Source organism: Stenella coeruleoalba (assembly GCF_951394435.1).
Source record: "Stenella coeruleoalba genome assembly, chromosome: 1".
Lineage (NCBI taxonomy): Eukaryota > Metazoa > Chordata > Mammalia > Artiodactyla > Delphinidae > Stenella > Stenella coeruleoalba.
In genome coordinates, this window is record NC_137169.1 from 73,855,342 (window position 1) to 73,881,237 (window position 25,896).

Sequence of the window (25,896 nt, forward strand, 5' to 3'; positions counted from 1 at the left end):
GCAAATTATTGATGCTAATCTTTGGTTCCCTTTTCCTTGGTACTTCTTTACCTCATTACATTGTACTGTAGTGTACCTCGGGCTCTGAAATTTTTCTCTTCCATCTTGTAATGGAATTCTTATATATCTAGTCTTTACTATCCTTACTAGGAGAGCCATGTGTTATGAAGTAAATAACTTCTAGGTGTAATGGTAATACCCCACAAAGTAGTTCATTAGAAAACAAAGTTAACCCTGTAAATAACTCATCAATAGAAACTAGTATTATTAGCAGCCTCCTCCTGACCTTGAAAGAACAAATTTGCAACTTACCTTTAATTCTCTAACAGTCTTGCAAATGTATGGCATAAAGTTATGTGAGATGAGCTGCTGGAACAAACACTAAAAATTTTAACCCCTTAAAGATGATGGGGAAATTGTCATTTTGTTCTTAGGTGTTCAAAACAAATGAATATTATACATAGTATATTTAATACCAGTAATTAATCCAAAAACTTTTATAGTAAGTATTTTATTGTATGCTGCCACCAGTGTATATAAAATAATTACCCTTGTGAAACAGAAATTCATGAATATTCAGAGAGGTAGACTGACAAAAGTAGAAGTTTGTATAGTATGGCACATGTTATAGAGACAGGCTTTTGTACAGGCTTCAGATTTAGCTTTCCTTTGAATATTCACCGGTTTATGAAAAGTGGTTTAAAAACCTGAAATGAAAAAACAAAAAAACCCAGTGAATTAGGGTAAAGTATCATAAGAACAATAGCTTTTTTTCTGAATAGCAGTACATCTTACATTACATTTAAGGTATTCATCTGAATGTCAGCTTATAAAATGCTTTCAATTAAACTAAGCCTGTTTAAAAAAGAAAAAAAACAAACAAACAGACATCACAGGGTTTCTAGGGAAAAAAATGAGAAACAGGATAGAAAATGCCTGTGGTGTAAAATGTAACTTTCTCTTAACCACTCTCAAGTATATATATATAACTTATGATTTATAACCACTCTCAAGTATATGTAACTTAGGGTTTAGAAATAAACAGACTTAAAGTTTGACTTGCCAATATCATTGCCAAAATACACTCTGGATCCGAATTTTTAAAGAGGTTAATATAAAAATCTCTGAAGTTGAGAAATATCTGAACACCTCTAGGAAATGAGCAATAGTATCGAGGAGAGCAAGATGCAATCCCTTCTATTTACCCACATAAACCTATATACAAAGAGAAATGTGTACATGGATATTGACTATAGTAATGGTTTAACAGCAGAGGACTGGAAGTAGCCTAAATGCAACTCAATAAGCCAATGGATAAATAAACTAAGGTTCATACACATGACAGAATACTATACAGCAATTAAAACGACAAAACAATCTATGGATTAACACAAATCTCAAAAGTAATGCAGTAATAGCTGTTCCTTAAAAATAATACCTATGTTTTAAAACTATAAAACAATAAATATATATAAAAAGTAAAAACAGGGGCATAACAACTTCAGGTTTAGTCATCTATATGGAAAGGTAGGAAAAGTATCTTTTATTTCTTGAAAGTTGGGAACCCTAGCAGTCCAGTGGTTAGGACTTGGGGCTTTCACTGCCAAGGGCCAGGGTTCAATCCCTGATCTGGGAACTGAGATCCCACAAGCCACACAAAGCAACCAAAAAAAAAAAAAAAAGGTAAACCATTTAATTCAGGAGAGTAGACACCTGGTTTTTTATACTTAGTTAAAAATTTCTGTTACTTCATTACAAAAATGTTCAAGAAGCATAAACAAAATCAGTGTTGAAAAAAACAATGTGTAGCCTCAGTTAATCAATGCAAATTACAAAAATGAGATAGGCAGAAGAAAGTAGCAAAGAATCTGAGATCTGTTTGGCAAGGGCTCAGCAAAAAAGTACCCTTAAGCTCCAGGTGGAATAGCAAAGTTTAATTTGGCAGTTTTCAAGGTTATTACATTTTAAATGTCATTCCTTATTGTTACTTCTGGGAATTTATCTTAAAGAAATGGGTAAAGTATACAATGGGTACCAAGATCTTCACCTTAGTGTATCCTCAGATTTGGAAACCTCAATATTCGATGAAGTATAATTTAACTTATAGTACAACCACATTTACAAGGACTATTAAATGAGAGCACCGAATCCTAACCTCTAGACCACCAGGGAACTTACAAAGACTATTAAATGAAATAAGAAAATTCAAGTGTAGAAAAAAACTGTGCATACTATGATCACTATTTTTCAATGATTGTTTTTTTCTCTTAAAAGGAAGTATCTGTTAACAGTGGTTATTTCTAGGTATGTGGATCATGATAACTTCTATTTTAATACCTTGTACTATCTGTTGCTAAATTATCTATGCTTTTAAAAAAGTTATATAAATATATAGACTTAAATATAAGACTTAAATACAGACTCTTTGCATCCATGCCACTCAGTGTGCCTAGGACAACCAACATCAGCATAACATCCCAGACCTACTTTCAAGTTTGAGAAGAAATGCTTTTACATCCAAATATTCTTTTCCTAGCCAAAAGTGTTTCAAATCATAATATCCACAAAGCTAAGGGCTTATTATACTGCCAAAATTAACAGCCATTATTTTACTTTGAAATCTAGATTCTTATCCCAACCATATTTTAACCTTGAGCAACTCATTAAACACTTATCTGCAGACTCCTATGAAATGAAACTATTAACAGCCAATTAAGAAGCCGGGCTTAACAGTATTTTAAATGAAAATAAACACTTTGTGAAGAGAATACAAGAGGAACCGTAAAAATATGAAATTTCCCAAAACTGCCATGAAGAATTAATACTGCCAGGAGCAAACGACTTTTAACCTGTTAAATATGAAGGTGCTAGACTTAAAAAGAATTACTTCCCTTAAACTCAAAGGCGGGGTTTTTTTTTTTTCCCTGTGTTTCGAAAATCTTAACCAATTCAACCAATCATTGTATTTACTGGAAACATGTACTTATGCAAACTTCCTGGACACTCCCAAGTCTACAAAGTTTAATTAGGGAGGGCACAACTGTGTAACATGGTATTTTAGGAAGCAGCTTCCTGCACTTGGAGGAGTCAGAATGTCTGTAGATGGTGTGTGCCATACACAGTCTTTTTTTTTTGAAGCACTATTTAAGTTTGCTTCTCGTAGGTCAATATGAGTAAATGCTCTGACAAAAGTCCTATGGATTTATGAAGGTAGTACCCTTGGATTACATTTTCAATTATCCACATCATGTTTTCTTGTCACATCTCTTTTGGATTGATATATGTTTTTGCATACACTGACATTTGTTCTGCAAGTTACACGTTAACATATAAAAGTATGCTTTAAACCAGCCCAAAATTTAGTTTCTTAATCCTCTGAAAACCAATCCACTGTCTGCCACCATGAACATATATACTTCATTTCTCTCATTTTATCTTTACCTAACAACAATAAAATTAAAACCTGTTGTTCCCCAGTCCAAATGCCAACACCATGTCAGCTTATTCGGCTATCTCTTCAGTTTCTCTTGCATTCACAACTCCCAATTATTTGCTATGCTGTTCTATTAGATAATCATTAATCCAAATCAGTTGATAGTACTTCAAAAGCCACCACCATGAACACTGCAGATTTTTTTTTAATGTCTAATTTTTTTTTTTTTAATAATGTGCTGTTATTTACTGATTTATCCTCTTTTTTTTTTTGGCCGCACAGCATGTGGGATCTTAGTTTCCAGACCAGGGATCAAACCCGTGCATTGGAAGCACGGAGTCTTAACCACTGGACCAGCCAGGGTAGTCCAATGTCTAAATATTTGCTAGATACACAAAAATCAAACTAAACTAGTATTTGGGGGCACCAGAATACACCATTAGGCCAATGCTATAAAAGGTAACATGACTTGTCACAGCAGTGAAATTTTCTAGTAACTCCTATATCCTCTTTATGGTTATTAAATCCTCTACTTAATCCTTTATGGTAAAATAGAAACAATTAGTCTTTATGACTACTAAATCAGCAAATTTCATCAATCCTCACAAAACAAAGACTGGAAACTCTAAGTGCCAAACAAAAGTGTATGGGATGATTTTGCTCAATTTATAAGTGCTGCAAAGAAAGAGACCTGACTAGTTATCCCTACTGTGTGGGGCTTTGTTGTTTTAATTTAAGGAAACTTACCTTGCAAAGATTCATTTTACTACAAAAAGGAACAGACTTTCTGAGGTCTGAAGGGATTTGTACTTGAAGATACTCCAGTCAGCAGGGGGTCATGTTGAGCATTCTGCAGACAGAATTGTTTCAAATCTGCAGCTGCCTGCGAAACCTGTATATAACAAAGGGTGGGGGAAGTGGGTGGAAGGTGTTGACAATGTTTTAATGAAGTTTTTCTCAAATCTTCAAAAATACCTGCCAATAAACACTTCTCTTAACTCAAAAAAGAAATATACTAATTGAAGCTCAACAGTCATATACTGAGCTTTTATACTTAAAACACTGCATGTAAATAAGTACGAACAGTACAATTCTGTTTATTTGTAAAGCACAGCACATCCTGCTAGTTTATTAATAAATAGGTTGTTCTAGTGTAACCTTGAGGGTACTCAACATCTTGTCTTTTATTAAAAGCAGTACACAGGATATTATAGGTTAAAAAGTGTTAAAATGCTAGTAAACTATCACTCTGTCTTGAAAGCAGTATGGGAAATGGGAAAATGCTACTCTGAGTGAAGATCATGTTCAAAATCTGAACCATTCAGTTTATTGTTTTGGTATATGTACCATCAGCTGTTTAATGCTACAAAACTGGACAGTGACAGTTTCTGCTCAGGGTCATGTGACTGAAAGGCTGATTAGCAAACTTCAGTTTATTTTAACAACTTTACCAAGCAGCCTGCCTTTATGAAACTGTGTATGCCTTAAATGTGATTTAATAATTTTCATATATGTATGCAAAGCCATTTAAACAGGACTTAGGAACTTCTGTGGCTTCATAGTTAAAATAACTTTATATCATGTATCACTTAAACATCTACTATTTGTATATATTCTGGTAAGGTGTGATACAGGACACCAAAACAATAAACTGAATAGTTCAGATATATAACATGAATGACTAAAGGATGCCTCAAATACATACAATATCCTAACTCTTGAATTGAGGTTTAAGAAGATGGAGAAGATAATCATTTATTTTATTGTTTTAACTTCCCTTAAGGAGGGTGAGAACAGGTGTCCAGTCTGGCTGGGTAATATTTAGCCTTTGAAAGGGAGCTTAGGGCATCACAAATGCTCTCTACAAAGAACTTCTGCACATGACAGCTGTACCCCAGACATTAACCTGATAAAAGGATCCATCATCATGAGATGAATCTAAACTCTTCTTGGAATCTAATTTATATACCAATCCAGGGTAATGAGTTCCATGAATTTATTTAGCAACTGTGTGAGTAAACAGTTTATAAATTCCTGGTACCAAGTACTATAACAAATGGGTACCCTGCTCCCCTAAAAGGTGTAGCTACAGTGGGGGAATGGTGGTATAATTTTTCACTGTTGTATAACATGGTTTCATTCATTCACATTAACCAGCAGTAAAGAATGTGTTAATTATCTGCCTAAAGTGTAGGTAGGCGCCAGCTTAACTCCCTTTCACAAACTTCTCATCACCTCTATGTGCCAAATATAATTTTAGGGACTGAGAATATGTAAGAACAGCCAGATCCCTGCTGTTATGGAGGTAACAGTTCAGATGAAAAGAGACAAGGTGCTCTGCAGAAAAAAAAGTGTTTTTTTAGATCAGGACCTAAGAGAAAGTGTCTTTGAGGAGGTGACATTTAAATTGAGATCTCAGTGACAAGAGATCAGCCAAGTGACCATCAGTGAGAAAATGATCAGTGACAATTCCAATCAGTGGGAAAATGGACACAAAGGCTTAAAACTCTAACAAGCTTCTAGCCCCTATGGCACTGTAATAATCACCATCCAGGAGGCTGAAACCCTATAATCCTGGCATAATAATCAGTGCCCTCTTTCAAAAGTGCCCTGGGTTAAGTATATGGTTACTCAACAGTGGGAGAGTCTGTCAAGCATTTGTGATAGTTTCTATCAACTACTCAAACATAAAGGTTTTAAAAAGTAAAGCTGTGGTAATTCGAAAGTAAAATATCACTACAAAAGCATCTAGCATAGAGTCATAGGTAAAACAGAAGCAAAAATGAAATTGAACTAACCACATTTTGCAACATGTCTAATGAAAAGCTCATTTAAAGTCCCATGGTGTAATGCCTCCTCTCCTTGCTACACACAGCCCTGGCATCAGACAAACAAATTTCTAAATAATGATTCCGACGAAAACCCTCCTAAGAATAGGAGGAAGGCATCATGCTGGGGAGTTACTGGAGGGGCTAGAGTTTTCACGGTAAAGCGTGAGCCTGAGGACTTCAACTCATTTTCTTTGGAGATTAGGGCTAAATACCCCTACTTAACACTTTCTGCTTTCAACCAGCATTTTTCCCCTCCCCCCATTTTTTTCTTTCCCGGGCCACTCCAATCTATGATAAAGACACGCCTGAAATAAGATAGTGATTTCAAAGTTAAATCCAGCCAAGACTAACCATAAATCACTGGAATGAGTTAAGTATCTGGAGATTAGAGAAATGGATTCGAGACAGCAATGGAGTTTACAACACTTAAAGGACAGGAAGAGAGGAGAATCCCACCCCAAGACTGATGGGAATTTCCCTTCCCTCCCGAGATGACCACAACTGAGTAAACTAGGTCCCTGACATTTCTACTTAAGGAAATGGGTAAATAGGAGACCATCTTACTCCACAAAACATTTCAGGGGGAAGTAAAAACTAGCCTAATGAGTACAGAATCAAATCATCTTGGAAACTGGCTTTTTCTTTCAACAGAGTGCATGCTTTATACTCTTCTGTTTCTTTTTTAATTACAAGTGTTTCACACGTAAACTGACCCGCACCAGAAAGAAGCCAATCCACGCAGGATTTAAAAAATCAGGAAACTCGAAATAGCACTTCGAACATCAGGTTGTCATATCACCAGACACAAAAGGCTTTTTCCCCAAAGTAAATACCCCAGGACAAGATCAATGCTAAACAGATGCCAAAATAAATAAAACTGGTCCACCCTAATTACTTTTTCGGGTACGCGCGGACCAGTAGATATACCCAAAGTCACAACACAGCAAACGGTGCCAAACAGATACGAAATGCACGCTTTGTACGAGGCTGTACAGGGCACCAGTGGTAACCTTAGACATTGCGAACGTTTCCAAAACAGGCTTCTTTAAAGTTATGCAAGAATTCGTTTTCAAGTGTGTGTTCGGTGAATGAGAGGAGCTGGAAGTAAGACTCTACTACTAAAGGGAGTGGATTTGGGAAAGTTCTGAAATGCAAAGAAAAAATACTTCTAAATCAAAAGTCGGATAAAACCCCGTCGGGTGACAAAAAACAGAGGAGCTGGTCGAGAGGGCCGGGAAGGGTGCGGACTGCGCGCGGAGGAACAGCTGTTGGCGAGCACGGCCGCGGAGTCACTACGGAGGGAGGGAGACGGAGAGGAGGGCCGGAATGCGGAAAGCCGCTGTTCAAGCCAGGGCCAGCTCGCCTTGGAAAGTCTTGGGGCGGAAGGGCACACTAACCTGCCCCCCAAACCACAGCGCCGACCCGCGCCGCTACTTTTCTAAAGCTGGCCGCCGAGATCGCCGCCGCCGAGAGCGCGTCCTCCCTAGGGGTGGCGAGAGCCGGACGCGAGCCTCGCCCGCCGCGCCAGCTCGCCTGCCGGATTCCCCCCGCCACCTCCCCCGCCCTCCCCTCCCCCTCAGCCGCCCGCCCCCGCTCACCTTCACGCGGTTGAGCCCGGCCTCCAGCCGGAGTTGTTGAACCACTTTCTTCATAGCGGCGACGCTGGAGGAACCAGACATGGCGCACGCGATAGCTGGGCAGATCGGCAATCCGTCGGTGGATCGGTGGTGGGTCCGCAGGGCCAGACGGCGGGACGGCGTGGCGGCGGGTCTGCTGAGCGGGGGGCGGGGCTCGGAACTTTGTCTCTAAGTTTCCGGTTCTTTGCCCCGTGGCTCCACCCGCGGCGCGCATGCGCGCCCTTCTCCGCCTTCTGTTTCGGCTCCTCACTCGGACGGGAGCCCGAGCCTCAGGGGGTGAGGGGAGAGCTGGGAGCGAGAAGGGGCGGAGCGGATGGTGGGCGCGGCAGCTGCGGGATGCTAACGCGACCAGACACCCATCCTCTCCGCTCTCCCTCTCTGGAGAGGATGATTTGGGAGAGGTAAGGAAAGAGCTTGTCGTTATCCTCCAAGACCCGAGGGGACCGGTGAGAGAAGTCAGATATTGAGGGACTTTGTAAAAGGCCTGGTGGCGGGACGACGAGGCGGTTCCTGTTTTCCTGACGGAGTTGGCGGCAGAGGTTGAGGGAAGGGAAGGGGAGAGCCTTACCGAGGCGTAAGAGCTAGAAATACGGGCTTGAGTCACTGGCACCCTGTCCCCTTAGAGACGCATCCCTGAGTGACCCAAGTTTGTCCAACGGGCGGCCCATCCGCAGCCCGCTTCCCCATCGTCGGACCCCAATAGGAGTAGATGCAAGGTTAGGGACCTCAACAGCAAAAAAAAAAATTGACTCTTCTCTTTAGTGCTTAGCTATAAACATGAATTACCTATGTATCTCCTCAGCCGGCATCTCACTACTGGTTCAATCAGTCATTCTCTCTAGTCTTTATCTCTTTTTCTGTTGTGGTTTACAAATAATTACAGCTTTCTCATGACATGGGCTTGCTTCATGGATATGATACTGCTTCATGACTTCCCTTTATACATTCATTTTGCTTCAGTATCTACTAACTACATACTTGAATCTTGAGTTCTTCTCCCAATTTTAATTCCTAAGGGCTCATCTATACATGCCAGGCCACTTTGTCTCTGGCCAGCCAGGATTTGGTCTTTAGTATTGATACAGTCAGTAATAACAAAGGGAATTGTAGCTCAAAACACGGCTTGTTTGCTGTTCCTTTAGAAGGAATACTATAGGGGGGCAGTTTAATTTAGGATAATAGTAAAGCAGGTCTTGATTGCTCTATCTTGAGTTCACTTAATGAAAAATTTGTTCTGAGTTAGAATATCAAGTTTTTAATGCATCCAGAAAAATTGAAAGTTGCAGTCTCCCAGTTGGCATACTAGTTAATGAATGCCAGTATGCTGTATTTAATATAGATTATTACCATTAATTCTTATCTAATAAAGAAGTTGAGTTGTGCTTTGTTAGGTTCATAATTGAGACTAATAGTAGTACAATGTCAGAAAGAGCCTTTGGATAGATACAGAAATAGAAATATTTAATGTTTCCTTAAAGTACTAATGTATTTAAAATAGCGTTTGAGATGGTTAAAATGACAAATCACATTTTGTTTTAATTGTTGTAAAAAATTTATATAGGAAGTAATATGTGGAAATAATTTGATTTGAAAGATTGTGTGTCCCAGAATATAATCTTTTAATTTTGATACCATTAGAACAATTAGTGGAGTCTGATAGGATTTCATAGAGACATAATCAGTACTAGATCACAGGAATTTTAAGTTCTGTCAGATTTAAATCACTATCTTAACATAAAGCAAAGCTTTGGAATTTTTTTTTTTTTTTTTTAAGAGAAAGAAGCACACTCCATAGACAGTGTGGGCCATCTCAGAAGGTGAAAGGCACCAGGGTATGGGGGTTGTCAGTTTTTATAGGGGTGGGTAATTTCGTAGGCTAATGAGTGGGAGGAGTATTCTAGCTGTTTTGGGGGAGGGGTGAGGATTTCCAGGAATTGAGCCACGGCCCACTTTTTTTTTTTTTTTTTTTTTTTTTGCGGTACGCGGGCCTCTCACTGTTGTGGCCTCTCCCATTGTGGAGCACAGGCTCCGGATGCACAGGCTCAGTGGCCATGGCGCACGGGCCCAGCCACTCCGCGGCATGTGGGATCTTCCCGGACTGGGGCACGAACCCGTGTCCCCTGCATCGGCAGGCGGACTCTCAACCACTGCACCACCAGGGAAGCCCTGGCCCACTTTTTGACCTTTATGGTCAGCCTAGGAACTGTCATGGCGCCTGTGGGTGTGTCATTTAGCTTCCTGATGTGTTACAGTGGAAGTCAACTCATCCACCATCTTGGACCTATTTGGTTCTAATGAGTTTATGTTGTATCCTCCAGCTATGTCATTCTTTTTAAACGTTGTGCCCTGCCCCCTTCCTGTCTCATTCCCCGCTCAGAGATTTCACTCCCATAATCTTATGGGAAGCAGAGGGGTGATGGTCTTTCTGTAACTGCTTCAGGGCTGAGTAGAGGTGTCAACCCTGCCTGTCAGGGAGTAAAAATCTCTGGATGCCTGATCTAGAGACCCCAGGGGGCAGGACAGCTTCTTGTTTTGAGTTGGTGTGGACTGGAATCCTTGCATAGTCATCTTATGTGGGACTATTGTAACTACTTCTGTAGCCTTCCTGTGAATTTTCTTTTGTTTTTGAATTTTATTTTATTTTTTCATACAGCAGGTTCTTATTAGTCATCCATTTTATACACATCAGTGTATATATGTCAATCCCAATCTCCCAATTCATCACACCCCCGCACCCTCTGCCGCTTTCCCCCTTTGGTGTCCATACGTTTGTTCTCTACATCTGTGTCTCAATTTCTGCCCTGCAAACCGGTTCCTCTGTACCGTTTTTCTAGGTTCCACATATATGCGTTAATACACAGTATTTGTTTTTCTCCTTCTGACTTACTTCACTCTGTACGACAGTCTCTAGATTCATCCACGTCTCTACAAATGACCCAATCTTCTTCTTTTTTTTTTTGCGGTACGCGGGCCTCTCACTGTTGTGGCCTCTCCCGTTGCAGAGCACAGGCTCTGGACACGCAAGCTCAGCGGCCATGGCTCACGGGCCCAGCCGCTCCGCGGCATGTGGGATCTTCCCGGACCGGGGCACGAACCCGTGTCCCCTGCATTGGCAGGTGGACTCTCAACCACTGCGCCACCAGGGAAGCCCGACCCAATCTTCTTGAAGAGGAAGCACTTTTGTAACAGCATCAGAGTACAAGGATAACTGTCTATAAATGACAAGACTTAAAAGGCATGGTTAAACATCTTATTACAGTGTAATCCATAAAGAAGTGACAGACAACATTTTAAGATGACAGCTAGAACTATAGCATTAGACCAGGACATATCCAAATTCCAGAAACTATATAATTTTTAGAATGTCTTGTGTTAATATCATTCATCTATACAGTATATCTTAAGTAGGTTAATCGCTCGTGTGATAATGCTCTCTATGTAATTTAACATACCAAATAATACTGGTTAAATATTTCTCTCTGAGATGCCTCAGGGGCCCTCCAAAACATCCCAAAGTTAGCTGAAAGTCAAAAGAACTTTGATTAAAATTTGATATTTGGGAAGTTTCTCAAAAAGTTTCAACACTTGATCAAATAAGGTCATTGGTCACTGTGAGACAATACTTATTTGTTAACCAAAGTTACAAGAGATCTCAAAAGCAAATACAGATCACTTAAAGGCAAAGAAACTCACACAATATGTTATCAGAAACGGCATTCCAGGGACTTCCCTGGTGGCACAGTGGTTAAGAATCCGTCTGCCAATGCAGGGGACACGAATTTGAGCCCTGGTCCGGGAAGATCCCACATGCCGCGGAGCAACTAAGCTCATGCACCACAACTACTGAGCCTGTGCTCTAGAGCCCACGAGCCACAACTACTGAGTCCACACACCACAACTACTAAAGCCCACGTGCCCAGAGCCCGTGCTCCGCAACAAGAGAAGCCACCGCAATGAGAAGCCCGCGCACCGCAACAAAGACTAGACCCTGCTCGCTGCAACTAGAGAAAGCCCGCAGGCAGCAACGAAGACCCGATGCAGCCGAAAATAAGTACATAAAATAAATAAATTTATTAAAAGAAACAGTATTCCAAGAAAACCTTGTTCTTGGGACTTCCCTGGTGGCTCAGTGGTTGAGAATCCTCCTGCCAACGCAGGGGACATGGGTCTAATTCCCTGGTCTGGGAAGATCCCATGTGCCACGGAGCAACTAAGCCACAACTACTGAGCCTGTGTACCTAGAGCCCATGCTCTGCAGCAAGCGAAGCCCGTGCACCACAACAAAAAGTAGCCGCGGCTCAATGCAACTAGAGAAAGCCCACGTGCAGCAATGAAGACCCAATGCAACCCAAAATAAATAAATAAGTAAATAAATAACTTTTTTTTTTAAAAAAAAGGAAAACCTTGTTCTCTTAACGGAAAGAGAAACCAAATCCAAGACTTAGCTTACTCCCAACAAAATCCATTTACCCACCTAAATTCAATCCAATCTTAGAAAATCCTGATCATGCGTAACTCTTCAGTATTTTTTCATCCTCACGCCTTCTTTTTTTTTTTTTAATTTATTTTATTTATTTTTGCTGTGTTGGGTCTTCGTTTCTGTGCGAGGGCTTTCTCTAGTTGTGGCAAGCGGGGGCCACTCTTCACCGCGGTGTGCGGGCCTCTCACTATCGCGGCCTCTCTTGTTGCGGAGCACAGGCTCCAGACGCGCAGGCTCATTAGTTGTGGCTCTCGGGCCTAGTTGCTCTGCGGCATGTGGGATCCTCCCAGACCAGGGCTCGAACCCGTGTCCCCTGCATTAGCAGGCAGATTCTCAACCACTGTGCCACCAGGGAAGCCCCCTCACGCCTTCTTTTACTGAAGACACATATCTAACTTTGCTTAAAAATCTTTCCACATTGGGTTACTTTTCTTACTGACAAATTTGCAATAGATATAAATAAATATCTAAATAAAGTCTAGTAAACCTAAGTACAACAGAAATATTGTACAATATTATACTTAACATTGATGACTCTAAAGACGTGTCTATATTAATGAAGCCAACAAGCTTAAGCCACCTTCAATACCAGATATCAGTTTAGTACTGAATATTTTCCAGTACTACTGGGGCTACTCTTTGTTGCAGTGCGTGGGCTTCTCATTGCGGTGGCTTTTCTTGTTGCAGAGCATGGGCTCTAGGCACACGGGCTTCAGTAGTTGAGGCACGCCGGCTTCAGTAGTTGAGGCGCATGGGCTTAGTTGCTCCTTGGCATGTAGGATCTTCACAGACCAGGGCTCAAACTTGTGTTCCCTGCATTGGCTGACGGATTCATAACCACTGCGCCACCAGGTAAAATTCATTCTGGCCAGATTATTTTCTATTTCTGCGCTAATTTCCTTTAAGTCAGTGAAATGGAGCTCTTTTACTAATTACTTTTTGGCAATACCATACATCTAAGACACACATAGATACGTACGAACACACAAACACAGAGACCTCATTGTTCCCATTCCAGAATTTCAGCCATGAGCCAGGTACAGCAATGTAAAACCCATCAGTCTGCAAAAGAGGTTGGATTAAAATTGGGTTTCTGGCAGATGTAATAAATCAAGCTCACTTGTCTAGATGGCTAAACCCTTGTTAATAATATTTGTGGAAAAGATGCTTAAGATTTTTATTTGTCCTTGACAAGTTCCAATTTACCCCCTTTTTCAAAATCTGCATTTTAAAAAGATGGCAGAGATTAGGGTTCCTGGAGAAAACCAGGTCAGATATTTGCATCTCAAAGGCACAGGCAAGTTCCTCCTAGGATGACTGTTTCCCCTTTAATACTTACAAGTCTCCTAAGATAAATAGGGAAGCTTTTGGGAGTGATAAAAGGATTGGTGGGCTTTGGATTATTTTTGGAGCCATACCTCTGATTCTGTAGAGACCAGATTTGTAAAACAAGGATAGTTTTGGTTTTTTTTTTTCTTTTTTTAAATAATTGGGTGGCTACCTCAATGATACTGAAAGACCGATATACCTATTAACCTATGTTGGAATGTTTTACTTTCCTTATTTAGCTTAGGGGAGAACGCCTCCCCCAAAATTTCTGTGAGGTACGGTTAGCTTAGACCAGTGGCTTCCCATTTTGGTACGCTAGTTACAACACTTTTGGGAATCCTCCCTAGGTTTAAGAATTTTTTTAATTATAGCCCTCAGTCAGGCCTTTGATCGGAGGAGGCTTGCCTACAGCCTCATGTGATCTCATATTTAAAGGTAGCCACACAATTTTCTTTTTTTTCTCCATTCCATTCCTATCCTGCAGCCACCCTCAGCTTGAATTTTAAGTTTTGTCAGATTTAAATCACTATCTTAATATAAAGCAAAGCTTTGGAATCTTGAAAAAACTTCTCTACTATTGGTATTATAGTATATCCCTAAGGATTGTCCCACTTTGATAATTCTTTTTTAGAGTAATAATTCTGCTACCTTATTTTTTAACTTTTATTATATATTTATATACTTTAAATTTTGTTGTGTATTCTTGTAAACTGTCATACATTTTCTGAGGGAAAACACAAGAAATAATACACAAACATAGGTACACAAACCTGATATACTTAAAGACTGATATTTTCATCTGGAATAATTGTTCACATTTATTATTATTGAGGTATCCAAGGCCAGGAAGAAATGTAAAGGGTAAAACAATTTTCATCATTTTACAGCATTTGTATAAGTTTAATCTTTCTACTTCCAAAAGTATATTTCTACTTTGTGTAAAACACTATATGTATTTAACCTTAATTTTTGACCAAGAGAAAATGAATTGTTTAGAATAGTAAAAAATGTTCTAGTCACAAGTCTATTATAATTTACCACTTTACTTAGTTGTACGGGATATATGTTCATTTCATTGCAGTTACCAGCCCTACTTACTAGTAGTATATCTTTTTGAATTATTATAATAAGATTGTATACTTATCAAGTTTTCATTTTGAGTCTAAAGCCTTTTGTGTTTTTCTGTTTATTTTTTGAATGAATCAGAGACAGAAATGAGTGGAATGCTATCTTAAACAAGCCAAAAATCTGTTATAACCTTTATTAAATACTACTTCAATGAAGAAAGATTTAAAAAACCCTACAAAATTCCAACTGATAATTACCCCATTCAGACGTTGGTGAATATGTCCCTCAGTCCAAGTCGACCTTCCTCATCAGAGGTAAGAAAATCTTTTTTACACTAAAATATAAGAAAAACCTGCTTATCATTGGTTTTGAAAAGTTTTGATAAAGCAAAAATATGGATTATATAAAGTATTAGATACCAACACCACTGTGAACCCAACTTTGTGTATCCCAGTACTTGATTACAGTTCCTGTATCTCTAAGGACCCCAATTATACTGGGACCTCCAATGCATTGATCCTATCACCTTTTTTTGTTTGTTTGTTTGTTTATTCCTCTTCTCAGGATGCCTTCCATGGCTGGCTTAAATATCACGGAGCACTCTTTTGGGGTTTTTTTGGAATTTTTGAATTTTATTTTATTTTTTTATACAGCAGGTTCTTATTAGTTATCTATTTTATACATATTAGTGTATACATGTCAATCCCAATCTCCCAGTTCATCCCACCCCCACCTCCACCCCCCGCCACTTTCCCCCTTTGGTGTCCATACGTTTGTTCTCTACATCTTTGTCTCTATTTCTGCCCTGCAAATTCATGGAGCATTCTTTTTTTTTTTTTTTTTTTTTTTTTTTTTTTGCGGTACGCGGGCCTCTCACTGTTGTGGCCTCCCCCATTGCGGAGCACAGGCTCTGGACGCGCAGGCTCAGCGGCCATGGCTCACGAGCCCAGCCGCTCCGCGGCATGTGGGATCCTCCCGGAACGGGGCACGAACCCGTGTCCCCTGCATTGGCAGGCGGACTCTCAACCACTGCGCCACCAGGGAAGCCCCATGGAGCATTCTTGATCACTCTCTTGCACATACTTTTGACTCCTTGCCCTCTCTCATTTCACTGTAGTCCTTGACAAAACAAAAACCCTGCTTAATCTTCTTCACCTATTCTTCATATATACCTACAGTGGAACATGGCTGGAGGAAAATATACCAGCATAGGACTATTCTCATTTTAAATTAATGACCATGAATCTCAAGTGGAACTTTTTGCTAGTAGGCAATAAGACTATCTCCCACTCACTCATTCACTCTTCCACTATTCTAGATAACTATTTCATACCTTCTCAAACCCCCAATACCTTCTTCTCATTTTCACTTTAAATCAACTCCAGTCAAGCTTTCACTCTACTATTCCACTAAAACTGCTGTTAAATTCACCTTTACATTACTAAATCTATTGCTTAATTCTTATTCCATATATGCTTGATCTGTGTGTGCACAGTAGTTGACACTGTTGATCACTCTGTCTTCCTTGACATAATTCCTTCACTTAGCTTTTAGCATACACATTATCTTGGTTTTTCTTCTACATTCCTTGTTATTCATTTTCAGTCTTCTTTTTTGTGTCTTTTTCTTCTTCCTGTTCTCTTGATATTGGGGAATTTCAGGGGTCAGCTCTTTGCTCTCTTCTCTGTTTGCACTCATTGTGATCTCATCCAGTCTAGTAGCTTTTTTTGGGGGGGGGGATTATTTCACTTTATTGTACCTTTAGTTCTTTTTTTTTTTCATTTTAACATCTTTATTGGAGTATAATTGCTTTACAATGGTATGTTAGTTTCAGCTTCACAACAAAATGAGTCAGTTATATATATACATATGTTCCCATATCTCTTCCCACTTGCGTCTCCCTCCCTCCCACCCTCCCTATCCCACCCCTCCAGGCGATCACAAAGCACCGAGCTGATCTCCCTGTGCTATGCGGCTGCTTCCCACTAGCTATCTACCTTACATTTGGTAGTGTATATATGTCCATGCCTCTCTCTCGCTTTGTCACAGTTTACCCTACCCCCTCCCCATATCCTCAAGTCCATTCTCTAGAAGGTCTGTGTCTTTATTCCTGTTTCACCCCTAGGTTTTTCATGACATTTTTTTTCTTAAATTCCATATATATGTGTTAGCATACAGTATTTGTCTCTCTCTTTCTGACTTACTTCACTCTGTATGACAGACTCAAGGTCTATCCACCTCATTACAAATAGCTCAATTTCGTTTCTTTTTATGGCTGAGTAATATTCCATTGTATATATGTGCCACATCTTCTTTATCTGTTCATCCGATGATGGACACTCAGGTTGTTTCCATCTCCGGGCTATTGTAAATAGAGCTGCAATGAACATTTTGGTACATGACTCTTTTTGAATTATGGTTTTCTCAGGGTATATGCCCAGTAGTGGGATTGCTGGGTAATATGGTAGTTCTATTTGTAGTTTTTTTAAGGAACCTCCATACTCTTCTCCACAGTGGCTGTATCAATTTACATTCCCATCAACAGTGTAAGAGGGTTCCCTTTTCTCCACACCCTCTCCAGCATTTATTGTTTGTAGATTTTTTGATGATGGCCATTCTGACTGGTGTGAGATGATATCTCATTGTAGTTTTGATTTGCATTTCTCTAATGATTAGTGATGTTGAGCATTCTTTCATGCGTTTGTTGGCAGTCTGTATATCTTCTTTGGAGAAACGGCTATTTAGGTCTTCTGCCCATTTTTGGATTGGGTTGTTTGTTTTTTTGTTATTAAGCTGCATGAGCTGCTTATAAATTTTGGAGATTAATCCTTTGTCAGTTGCTTCATTTGCAAATATTTTCTCCCATTCTGAGGGTTGTCTTTTGGTCTTCTTTATGGTTTCCTTTGCTGCGCAAAAGCTTTGAAATTTCATTAGGTCCCATTTGTTTATTTTTGTTTTTATTTCCATTTCTCTAGGAGGTGGGTCAAAAAGGACTTTGCTGTGATTTATGTCATAGAGTGTTCTGCCGATGTTTTCCTCTAAGAGTTTGATAGTTTCTGGCCTTACATTTAGGTCTTTAATCCACCTTGAGCTTATCTTTGTGCATGGTGTTAGGGAGTGATCCAATCTCATACTTCTACATGTAGCTGTCCAGTTTTCCCAGCACCACTTATTGAAGAGGCTGTCCTTTCTCCACTGTACATACCTGCCTCCTTTATCAAAGATAAGGGGACCATGTGTGTGTGGGTTTATCTCTGGGCTTTCTATCCTGTTCCATTGATCTATATTTCTGTTTTTGTGCCAGTACCATACTGTCTTGATTACTGTAGCTTTGTAGTATAGTCTGAAGTCAGGAAGCCTGATTCCTCCAGCTCTGTTTTTCGTTCTCAAGATTGCTTTGTCTATTCGGGGTCTTTTGTGTTTCCATACAAATGTGAAATTTTTTGTTCTAGTTCTGTGAAAAATGCCAGTGGTAGTTTGATAGGGATTGCATTGAATCTGTAGGTTGCTTTGGGTAGTAGAGTCATTTTCACAATGTTGATCCTTCCAATCCAAGAACATGGTATATCTCTCCATCTATTTGTATCATCTTTAATTTCTTTCATCTGTGTCTTATAATTTTCTACATACAGGTCTTTTGTCTCTTTAGGTAGGTTTATTCCTAGATATTTTTTTCTTTTTGTTGCAATGATAAATGGGACTGTTTTCTTGATTTCACTTTCAGATTTTTCATCCTTAGTGTATCGGAATGCCAGATATTTCTGTGCATTAATTTTGTATCCTGCTACTTTACCAAATTCATTGATTAGCTCTAGTAGTTTTCTGGTAGCATCTTTAGGATTCTCTATGTATAGTATCATGTCATCTGCAAACAGTGACAGCTTTACTTCGTCTTTTCTGATTGGGATTCCTTTTATTTCCTTTTCTTGTCTGATTGCTGTGGCTAAAACTTCCAAAACTATGTTGAATAAGAGTGGTGAGAGTGGGCAACCTTGTCTTGTTCCTGATCTTAGAGGAAATGCTTTCAGTTTTTCACCATTGAGGACGATGTTGGCTGTGGGTTTGTCATATATGGCCTTTATTATGTTGAGGAAAGTTCCCTCTATGCCTACTTTCTGCAGGGTTTTTATCATAAATGGGTGTTGAATTTTGTCGAAAGCTTTCTCTGCATCTATTGAGATGATCATATGGTGTATCTCCTTCAATTTGTTAATATGGTGATTGATTTGCGTATATTGAAGAATCCTTGCATTCCTGGAATAAACCCCACTTGATCATGGTGTATGATCCGTTTAATGTGCTGTTGGATTCTGTTTGCTAGTATTTTGTTGAGGACTTTTGCATCTATGTTCATCAGTGATATTGGCCTGTAGTTTTCTTTCTTTGTGACATCCTTGTCTGGTTTTGGTATCAGGGTGATGGTGGCCTCGTAGAATGAGTTGGGGAGTGTTCCTCCCTCTGCTATATTTTGGAAAAGTTTGAGAAGGATAGGTCATAGCTCTTCTCTAAACGTTTGACAGAATTCGCCTGTGAAGCCATCTGGTCCTGGGCTTTTGTTTGTTGGAAGATTTTTAATCACAGTTTCAATTTCAGTGCTTGTGATTGGTCTGTTCATATTTTCTATTTCTTCCTGATTCAGTCTTGGCAGGTTGTGCCTTTCTAAGAATTTGTCCGTTTCTTCCAGGTTGTCCATTTTATTGGCATAGAGTTGCTTGTAGTAATCTCTCATGATCTTTTGTATTTCTGCAGTGTCAGTTGTTACTTCTCCTTTTTCATTTCTAATTCTATTGATTTCAGTCATCTCCCTTTTTTTCTTGATGAGTCTGGCTAATGGTTTATCAATTTTGTTTATCCTTTCAAAAAACCAGCTTTTAGTTTTATTGATCTTTGCTATCATTTCCTTCACTTCTTTTTCATTTATTTCTGATCTGATCTTTATGATTTCTTTCCTTCTGCTCACTTTGGGGTTTTTTTGTTCTTCTTTCTCTAATTGCTTTAGGTGCAAGGTTAGGTTGCTTATTCGAGATGTTTCCTGTTTCTTAAGGTAGGATTGTATTGCTATAAACTTCCCTCTTAGAACTGCTTTTGCTGCATCCCATAGATTTTGAGTTGTCGTGTCTCCATTGTCATTTGTTTCTAGGTATTTTTTGATTTCCTCTTTGATTTCTTCAGTGATCACTTCGTTATTAAGTAGTGTATTGTTTAGCCTCCATGTGTTTGTATTTTTTACAGATCTTTTCCTGTAATTGATATCTAGTCTCATGGCGTTGTGGTCAGAAAAGATACTTGATACAATTTCAGTTTTCTTAAATTTACCAAGGCTTGATTTGTGACCCAAGATATGACCTATCCTGGAGAATGTTCCATGAGCACTTGAGAAAAATGTGTATTCTGTTGTTTTTGGATGGAATGTCCTATAAATATTAATTAAGTCCATCTTGTTTAATGTATCATTTAAAGCTTGTGTTTCCCTATTTATTTTCATTTTGGATGATCTGTCCATTGGTGAAAGTGGGGTGTTAAAGTACCCTATTAAGAATGTGTTACTGTCGATTTCCCCTTTTATGGCTGTTAGTATTTGCCTTATGTATTGAGGTGCTCCTATGTTGGGTGCATAAATATTTACAATTGTTGTATCTTCTTGGATCGATCCCTTGATCATTATGTAGTGTCCTTCTTTGTCTCTTCTAATAGTCTTTATTTTCAAGTCTATTTTGTCTGATACGAGAATTACTACTCCAGCTATCTTTTTGTTTCCATTTGCATGAAATACCTTTTTCCATCCCCTTACTTTCAGTCTGTATGTGTCTCTAGGTCTGAAGTGGGTCTCTTGTAGACAGCAAATATATGCGTCTTGTTTTTGTATCCATTCAGCCAATCTGTGTCTTTTGGTGGGAGCATTTAGTCCATTTACATTTAAGGTAATTATTGATATGTATGTTCCCATTCCCATTTTCTTAATTGTTTTGGGTTCGTTATTGTAGGTGTTTTCCTTCTCTTGTGTTTCTTGCCTAGAGAAGTTCCTTTAGCATTTGTTGTAGAGCTGGTTTGGTGGTGCTGAACTCTCTCAGCTTTTGCTTGTCTGTAAAGGTTTTAATTTCTCCATCAAATCTGAATGAGATCCTTGCCGGGTAGAGTAATCTTGGTTGCAGGTTTTTCTCCTTCATCACTTTCAATATGTCCTGCCACTCCCTTCTGGCTTGCAGAGTTTCTGCTGAAAGATCAGCTGTTAACCTTATGGGGATTCCCTTGTGTGTTATTTGTTGTTTTTCCCTTGCTGATTTTAATATGTTTTCTTTGTATTTAATTTTTGACAGTTTGATTAATATGTGTCTTGGCGTATTTCTCTTTGGATTTATCCTGTATGGCACTCTCTGTGCTTCCTGGACTTGATTAACTATTTCCTTTCCCATATTAGGGAAGTTTTCAACTATAATCTCTTCAAATATTTTCTCAGTCCCTTTCTTTTTCTCTTCTTCTTCTGGAACCCCTATAATTCGAATGTTGGTGCATTTAATGTTGTCCCAGAGGTCTCTGAGACTGTCCTCAGTTCTTTTCATTCTTTTTTCTTTATTCTGCTCTGCAGTAGTTATTTCCACTATTTTATCTTCCAGGTCACTTATCTGTTCTTCTGCCTCAGTTATTCTGCTATTAATCCCATCTAGAGTATTTTTAATTTCATTTATTGTGTTGTTTATCATTGTTTGTTTCATCTTTAGTTCTTCTAGTTCCTTGTTAAATGTTTCTTGCATTTTGTCTATTCTATTTCCAAGATTTTGGATCATCTTTACTATCATTATTCTGAATTCTTTTTCAGGTAGACTGGGTATTTCTTCTTCATTTGTTAGGTCTGGTGGGTTTTTATCTTGCTCCTTCATCTGCTGTGTGTTTTTCTGTGTTTTCATTTTGCTTATCTTACTGTGTTTGGGGGTCTCCTTTTTGCGGGCTGAAGGTTCGTAGTTCCTGTTGTTTTTGGTGTCTGTCCCCAGTGCCTCTGGTTGGTTCAGTGGGTTGTGCAGGCTCCTGGTGGAGGGGACTAGTGCCTGTGTTCTGGTGGATGAGGCTGGATCTTGTCTTTCTGGTGGGCAGGTCCACGTCTGGTGGTGTGTTTTGGGGTGTCTGTAGACTTATTATGATTTTGGGCAGCCTCTCTGCTAATGGGTGGGGTTGTGTTCCTGTCTTGCTAGTTGTTTGGCATAGGATGTCCAGCACTGTAGCTTGCTGGTCATTGAGTGAAGCTGGGTGCTAGCGTTGAGATGGAGATCTCTGGGAGATTTTCGCCATTTGATATTATGTGCAGCTGGGAGGCCTCTTGTGGACCAGTGTCCTGAAGTTGGCTCTCCCACCTCAGAGGCACAGCACTAACTCCTGGCTGCAGCACCAAGAGCCTTTCATCCACACGGCTCAGAAGAAAAAGTAGAAAGAAAGAATTAGTAGAAGTAGAAAGAAAGAAAGAAAGGAGGGAGCAAGAAGGAAGGAGGGAAAGAAGGAAAACAAGAAAGAAGACAAAGTAAAATAAAATAAAGTAAGATAAAATATAACGAAGTTATTAAAATAAAAAAATAATTATTAAGAGGAAAAAAACCCAAAAACAACGGATGCATAGAACCCAGAACAAATGGTGGAAGCAAAGCTATACAGACAAAATCTCACACAGAAGCATAAACATACACACAAAAAAAGGAAAAGGGGAAAGAATAATAAATCTTGCTCTCAAAGACCACCTCCTTAATTTGGGATTATTCGTTGCCTATTCATGTGTTCCACAGATGCAGGGTACATCAAGTTGATTGTGGAGCTTTAATCCGCTGTGGGGAGGGAGGGGCACGGAGTGCGGGGCGGGCCTGCGGCGGCAGAGGCCAGCATGACGTTGCGCTAGCCCGAGGCGCGCCTTGCGTTTTCCCGGGGGAGTTGTCCCTGGATTCCGGGACCCTGGCAGTGGCGGGCTGCACAGGCTCCCCGGAAGGGGATGTGGATAGTGACCTGTGTTCGCACACAGGCTTCTTGTTGGTGGTAGCAGCGGCCTTAGCATCTCATGTCTGTCTCTGGGGTCCGCACTTTTAGGTGCGGCTCGCACCCGTCTCTGGAGCTCCTTCAAGCAGTGTTCTTAATCCCCTCTCGTCGCGCACCAGGAAATAAAGAGGGAAGAAAAAGTCTCTTGCCTCTTCGGCAGGTCCAGACTTTTCCCCCGGCAGGTCCAGACTTTTCCCCAGACTCCTTCCCGGCTAGCCGCAGCACACTAACGCCCTGCAGGCTGTGTTCAGGCTGCCAACCCCAGTCCTCCCCCGGTGCTCCGACTGAAGCCCGAGCCTCAGCTCCGCCCCGGCAGGTGAGCAGACAAGCCTCTCGGCTGGTGAGTGCCGGTCGGCCCTGATCCTCTGTGCTGGAATCTCTCCGCTTTGCCTGCTGCACCCCTGTTGCTGTGCTCTCCTCCGCGGCCCCGAAGCTACCCCGCTCCGCCACCCGCAGTCTCCGCCCGCGAAGGGGCTTCCTAGTGTGTGGTAATGTTTCCTCCTTCACAGCTCCCTCCCACTGGTGCAGGACCCGTCCCTATCCTTCCGTCTCTGTTTATTCTTTTTTCTTTTGCCCTACCCAGTTACGTGGGGGGTTTCTTGCCTTTTGGGAGGTCTGAGGTCTTCTGCCAGCGTTCAGTAGGTGTTCTGTAGGAGTTGTTCCACGTGTAGATGTATTTCTGGTGTATCTGTGGGGAGGAAGGTGATCTCCGCGTCTTCGTACCTTTAGTTCTAGTTTCTCTCACTAGAATAGAGAACTACTCTTCCATTCCCCGAGTGTTATCCTCTCTAATCTCCAGTCTAGTAGCTTTAAATACCAACTTTATGCTAAGTATTCTCAAATTTATATCCCATCCCAGCCCTCTTTCCCAAACTCCAGATTGATATTTTCAGCTGCCTACTTGAAATCTGCGCTTGGATAACCAATAGACAGCTGAAACTCAGTATGTCTGAAACTGAACTACAGTTCTCCCCCCAGCCCAAACCTGTACTAACCATGACCTTACCCATCTCAGTTGATGGCAAATCCATCCTTTCGATATCTGAGGCCAAACACCTTGGAGTCATACATCACACCTTACTCAAACTTCACTTCTTGGACTTTAGCTTCAAATTATATACAAAATCTGACCACTTCCCATCACCTATATTGCTAGCATGTTAGTCTGAGCCACTATCACCTCACACTTTAATTATTGAAATAACTCTATAACAGGTTCCATTTTCTTGTCCCTTATAGTCTGTTCTATTATCCCTTTAATAATTATCAAATATACAAATATTTGGGAGTAAAGCATTATGTATGCCCAAATGTGAAGTAATATGTAATACAGGGTATTATGAAGTGTTCTTACCCCAGTTGATTAACACGTGTCAATTGAGGGCTATAAAGTCAACTGTTTACAGGAGAGAGAAGGATTGGAGAAATAAGTTAAATGACACCTTAGGAGTTAATAAGGTAAATTCAGAATGCAGAACAGCCTGTTAAACAATTGGTCCAGTCTCTTTAAAAAGTGCCATGAAGAGAAAAAAAAAAAGCACGTCTGGAAAACTCTTCCAAATTAAGCTTTTTAAAAGTTGTGACAAAGGGGAGAAGGAGAGAGGGAAGGACAAATTAGGAGTACGGGATTAATAGATACACACTAGTATACATAAGATAAATAAGCAACAAGGATTACTGTATAGCACAGGGAATTATATTCAATGTCTTATAATAAACTATAATGGAATATAATCTGAAAGAAAATAACTGAATCATTTTGCTGTATACCTGAAACTAACAAATTGTAAATCAACTATACTTCAATTAAAAAAAAGAAAAGACGTAACAACCAAATGCAATATGTTATCCTTGATTGAATTCTAGATTGAAAAAACATTCTGAGGACAGTTGGACAGTTGGCGAAATTTGTATATGGACTAGATATTAGTTGACATTAAGCAATTGTTAATTTTCTTAGATTTGTATCTGGACTATTCTATTTAAAACTGAAAACTACTCCCTCTTTTATCTTCCCAATTTCCTTGCCCTGCTCTACTTATTCTCTTTTCCCAGTACTGCCCACTTTCTGATTTGCTATATCACTTACCAGTGTTTTATATTTAATGTTTATTGTCTATGTCCCTCACAGGACTGAGACTAGTCTGAGGAAAATGAGTCACTTGCCTTTGGTGCAAAACTTAAGCAGGCATCAAAAAATTAAGTAATTAAGATAAATATTTTAATAAAAGATTTTTAAAATGAAAAACTAATGCAAAAACCTGTGACAAACAAGATATCAACATTTTAAGTAGAAACAGGATCTAATAATGCTATGCCTAGCCATTTTGGAGCTTGAGGCAAAAGGCAAAATATGTGCCCATCTGTATACCTTTTAATGTATTTTTATTATTTATTGTAAAATAGTTATTTTTATTTTTACTTATTTAAAAAAATTTTTTTAATCAAAGCATAGTTAATTTAAAATATCATGTAAGTTTCAGGTATACAGCACAGCGATTCAGATATATATATATATGAATATATATATATATTCTTTTTCAGATTCTTTTCTCTTATAGGTTATTACATAATATTGACTATAGTTCCCTGTCCTATTTAATGTATTTTTAAAATAATAGTTTTAATAAGAATATTATTGATGGATTTACTTCCATTAAAGCCAGGATAAAGTTGGGTTTTGATATAAATAGAATGTTTAACCTTAAAATGATGTTGTGAGTTTTAATACAGGCTTTCAAAATTTTCAATATTTTTTCAACTATGTTGTTCTGGAAAAAGTTAACCATTAAGAAATGTATTTTTTTAAAAAAAATGTATATAGCAGTTCATATTTTTCCTTTCTACTCAGGCTCTAATAGTACCATTCTGTCTTTAAATTTATGATATTTTATTCATCATGAATTTTTTGCATTGAATAGATTTATTTATTTATTTTATTTTTGGCTGTGTTGGGTCTTCGTTGCTGCGCATGGGCCCTCCCCAGTTGCGGTGAGCAGGAGCTACTCTGCTACTCTCCTTTGTGGTGTGCGGGCTTCTTATTGCACTGGCCCCTCCCTCTGTGGAGCACAGGCTCCAGGCATGCGGGCTTCAGCAGTCGCGGCA

At 39.5% G+C, this 25,896-nt stretch overlaps 2 protein-coding genes across 2 annotated transcripts in view; one reads left to right on the plus strand and one right to left on the minus strand.

The window, feature by feature from the left end:
- Window positions 1-505: 505 nt before the first annotated feature.
- Window positions 506-8,048, minus strand: GNG5 (G protein subunit gamma 5). Its single transcript, XM_079919393.1, has 3 exons — window positions 7,863-8,048; window positions 4,181-4,325; window positions 506-707 (listed from the first exon to the last, which is right to left on the minus strand). The coding sequence occupies exons 1-2, from the start codon at window positions 7,941-7,943 to the stop codon at window positions 4,200-4,202; spliced, it is 207 nt and encodes a 68-aa protein (XP_079775519.1). The 5' UTR covers window positions 7,944-8,048; the 3' UTR covers window positions 506-707; window positions 4,181-4,199.
- A 6,940-nt stretch (window positions 8,049-14,988) lies between these two features.
- SPATA1 (spermatogenesis associated 1) overlaps window positions 14,989-25,896 on the plus strand; it is a gene marked incomplete at both ends in the record, with an annotated part of 36,352 nt that continues 25,444 nt past the window's right edge. The window contains 2 exon segments of the mRNA XM_079926755.1: window positions 14,989-15,012; window positions 15,015-15,092. Coding sequence (XP_079782881.1) covers window positions 14,989-15,012; window positions 15,015-15,092 — 102 coding nt within the window.

Excerpts from the sequence above, each read along its gene's own strand:
- GNG5 (XM_079919393.1), bottom strand. The coding sequence starts at position 7,943 with ATGTCTGGTTCCTCCAGCGTCGCCGCTATGAAGAAAGTGGTTCAACAA. Across the intron at positions 4,326-7,862 it reads CCGGGCTCAACCGCGTGAAG|GTTTCGCAGGCAGCTGCAGA; the intron begins GTGAGCGGGGGC and ends TGTTATATACAG.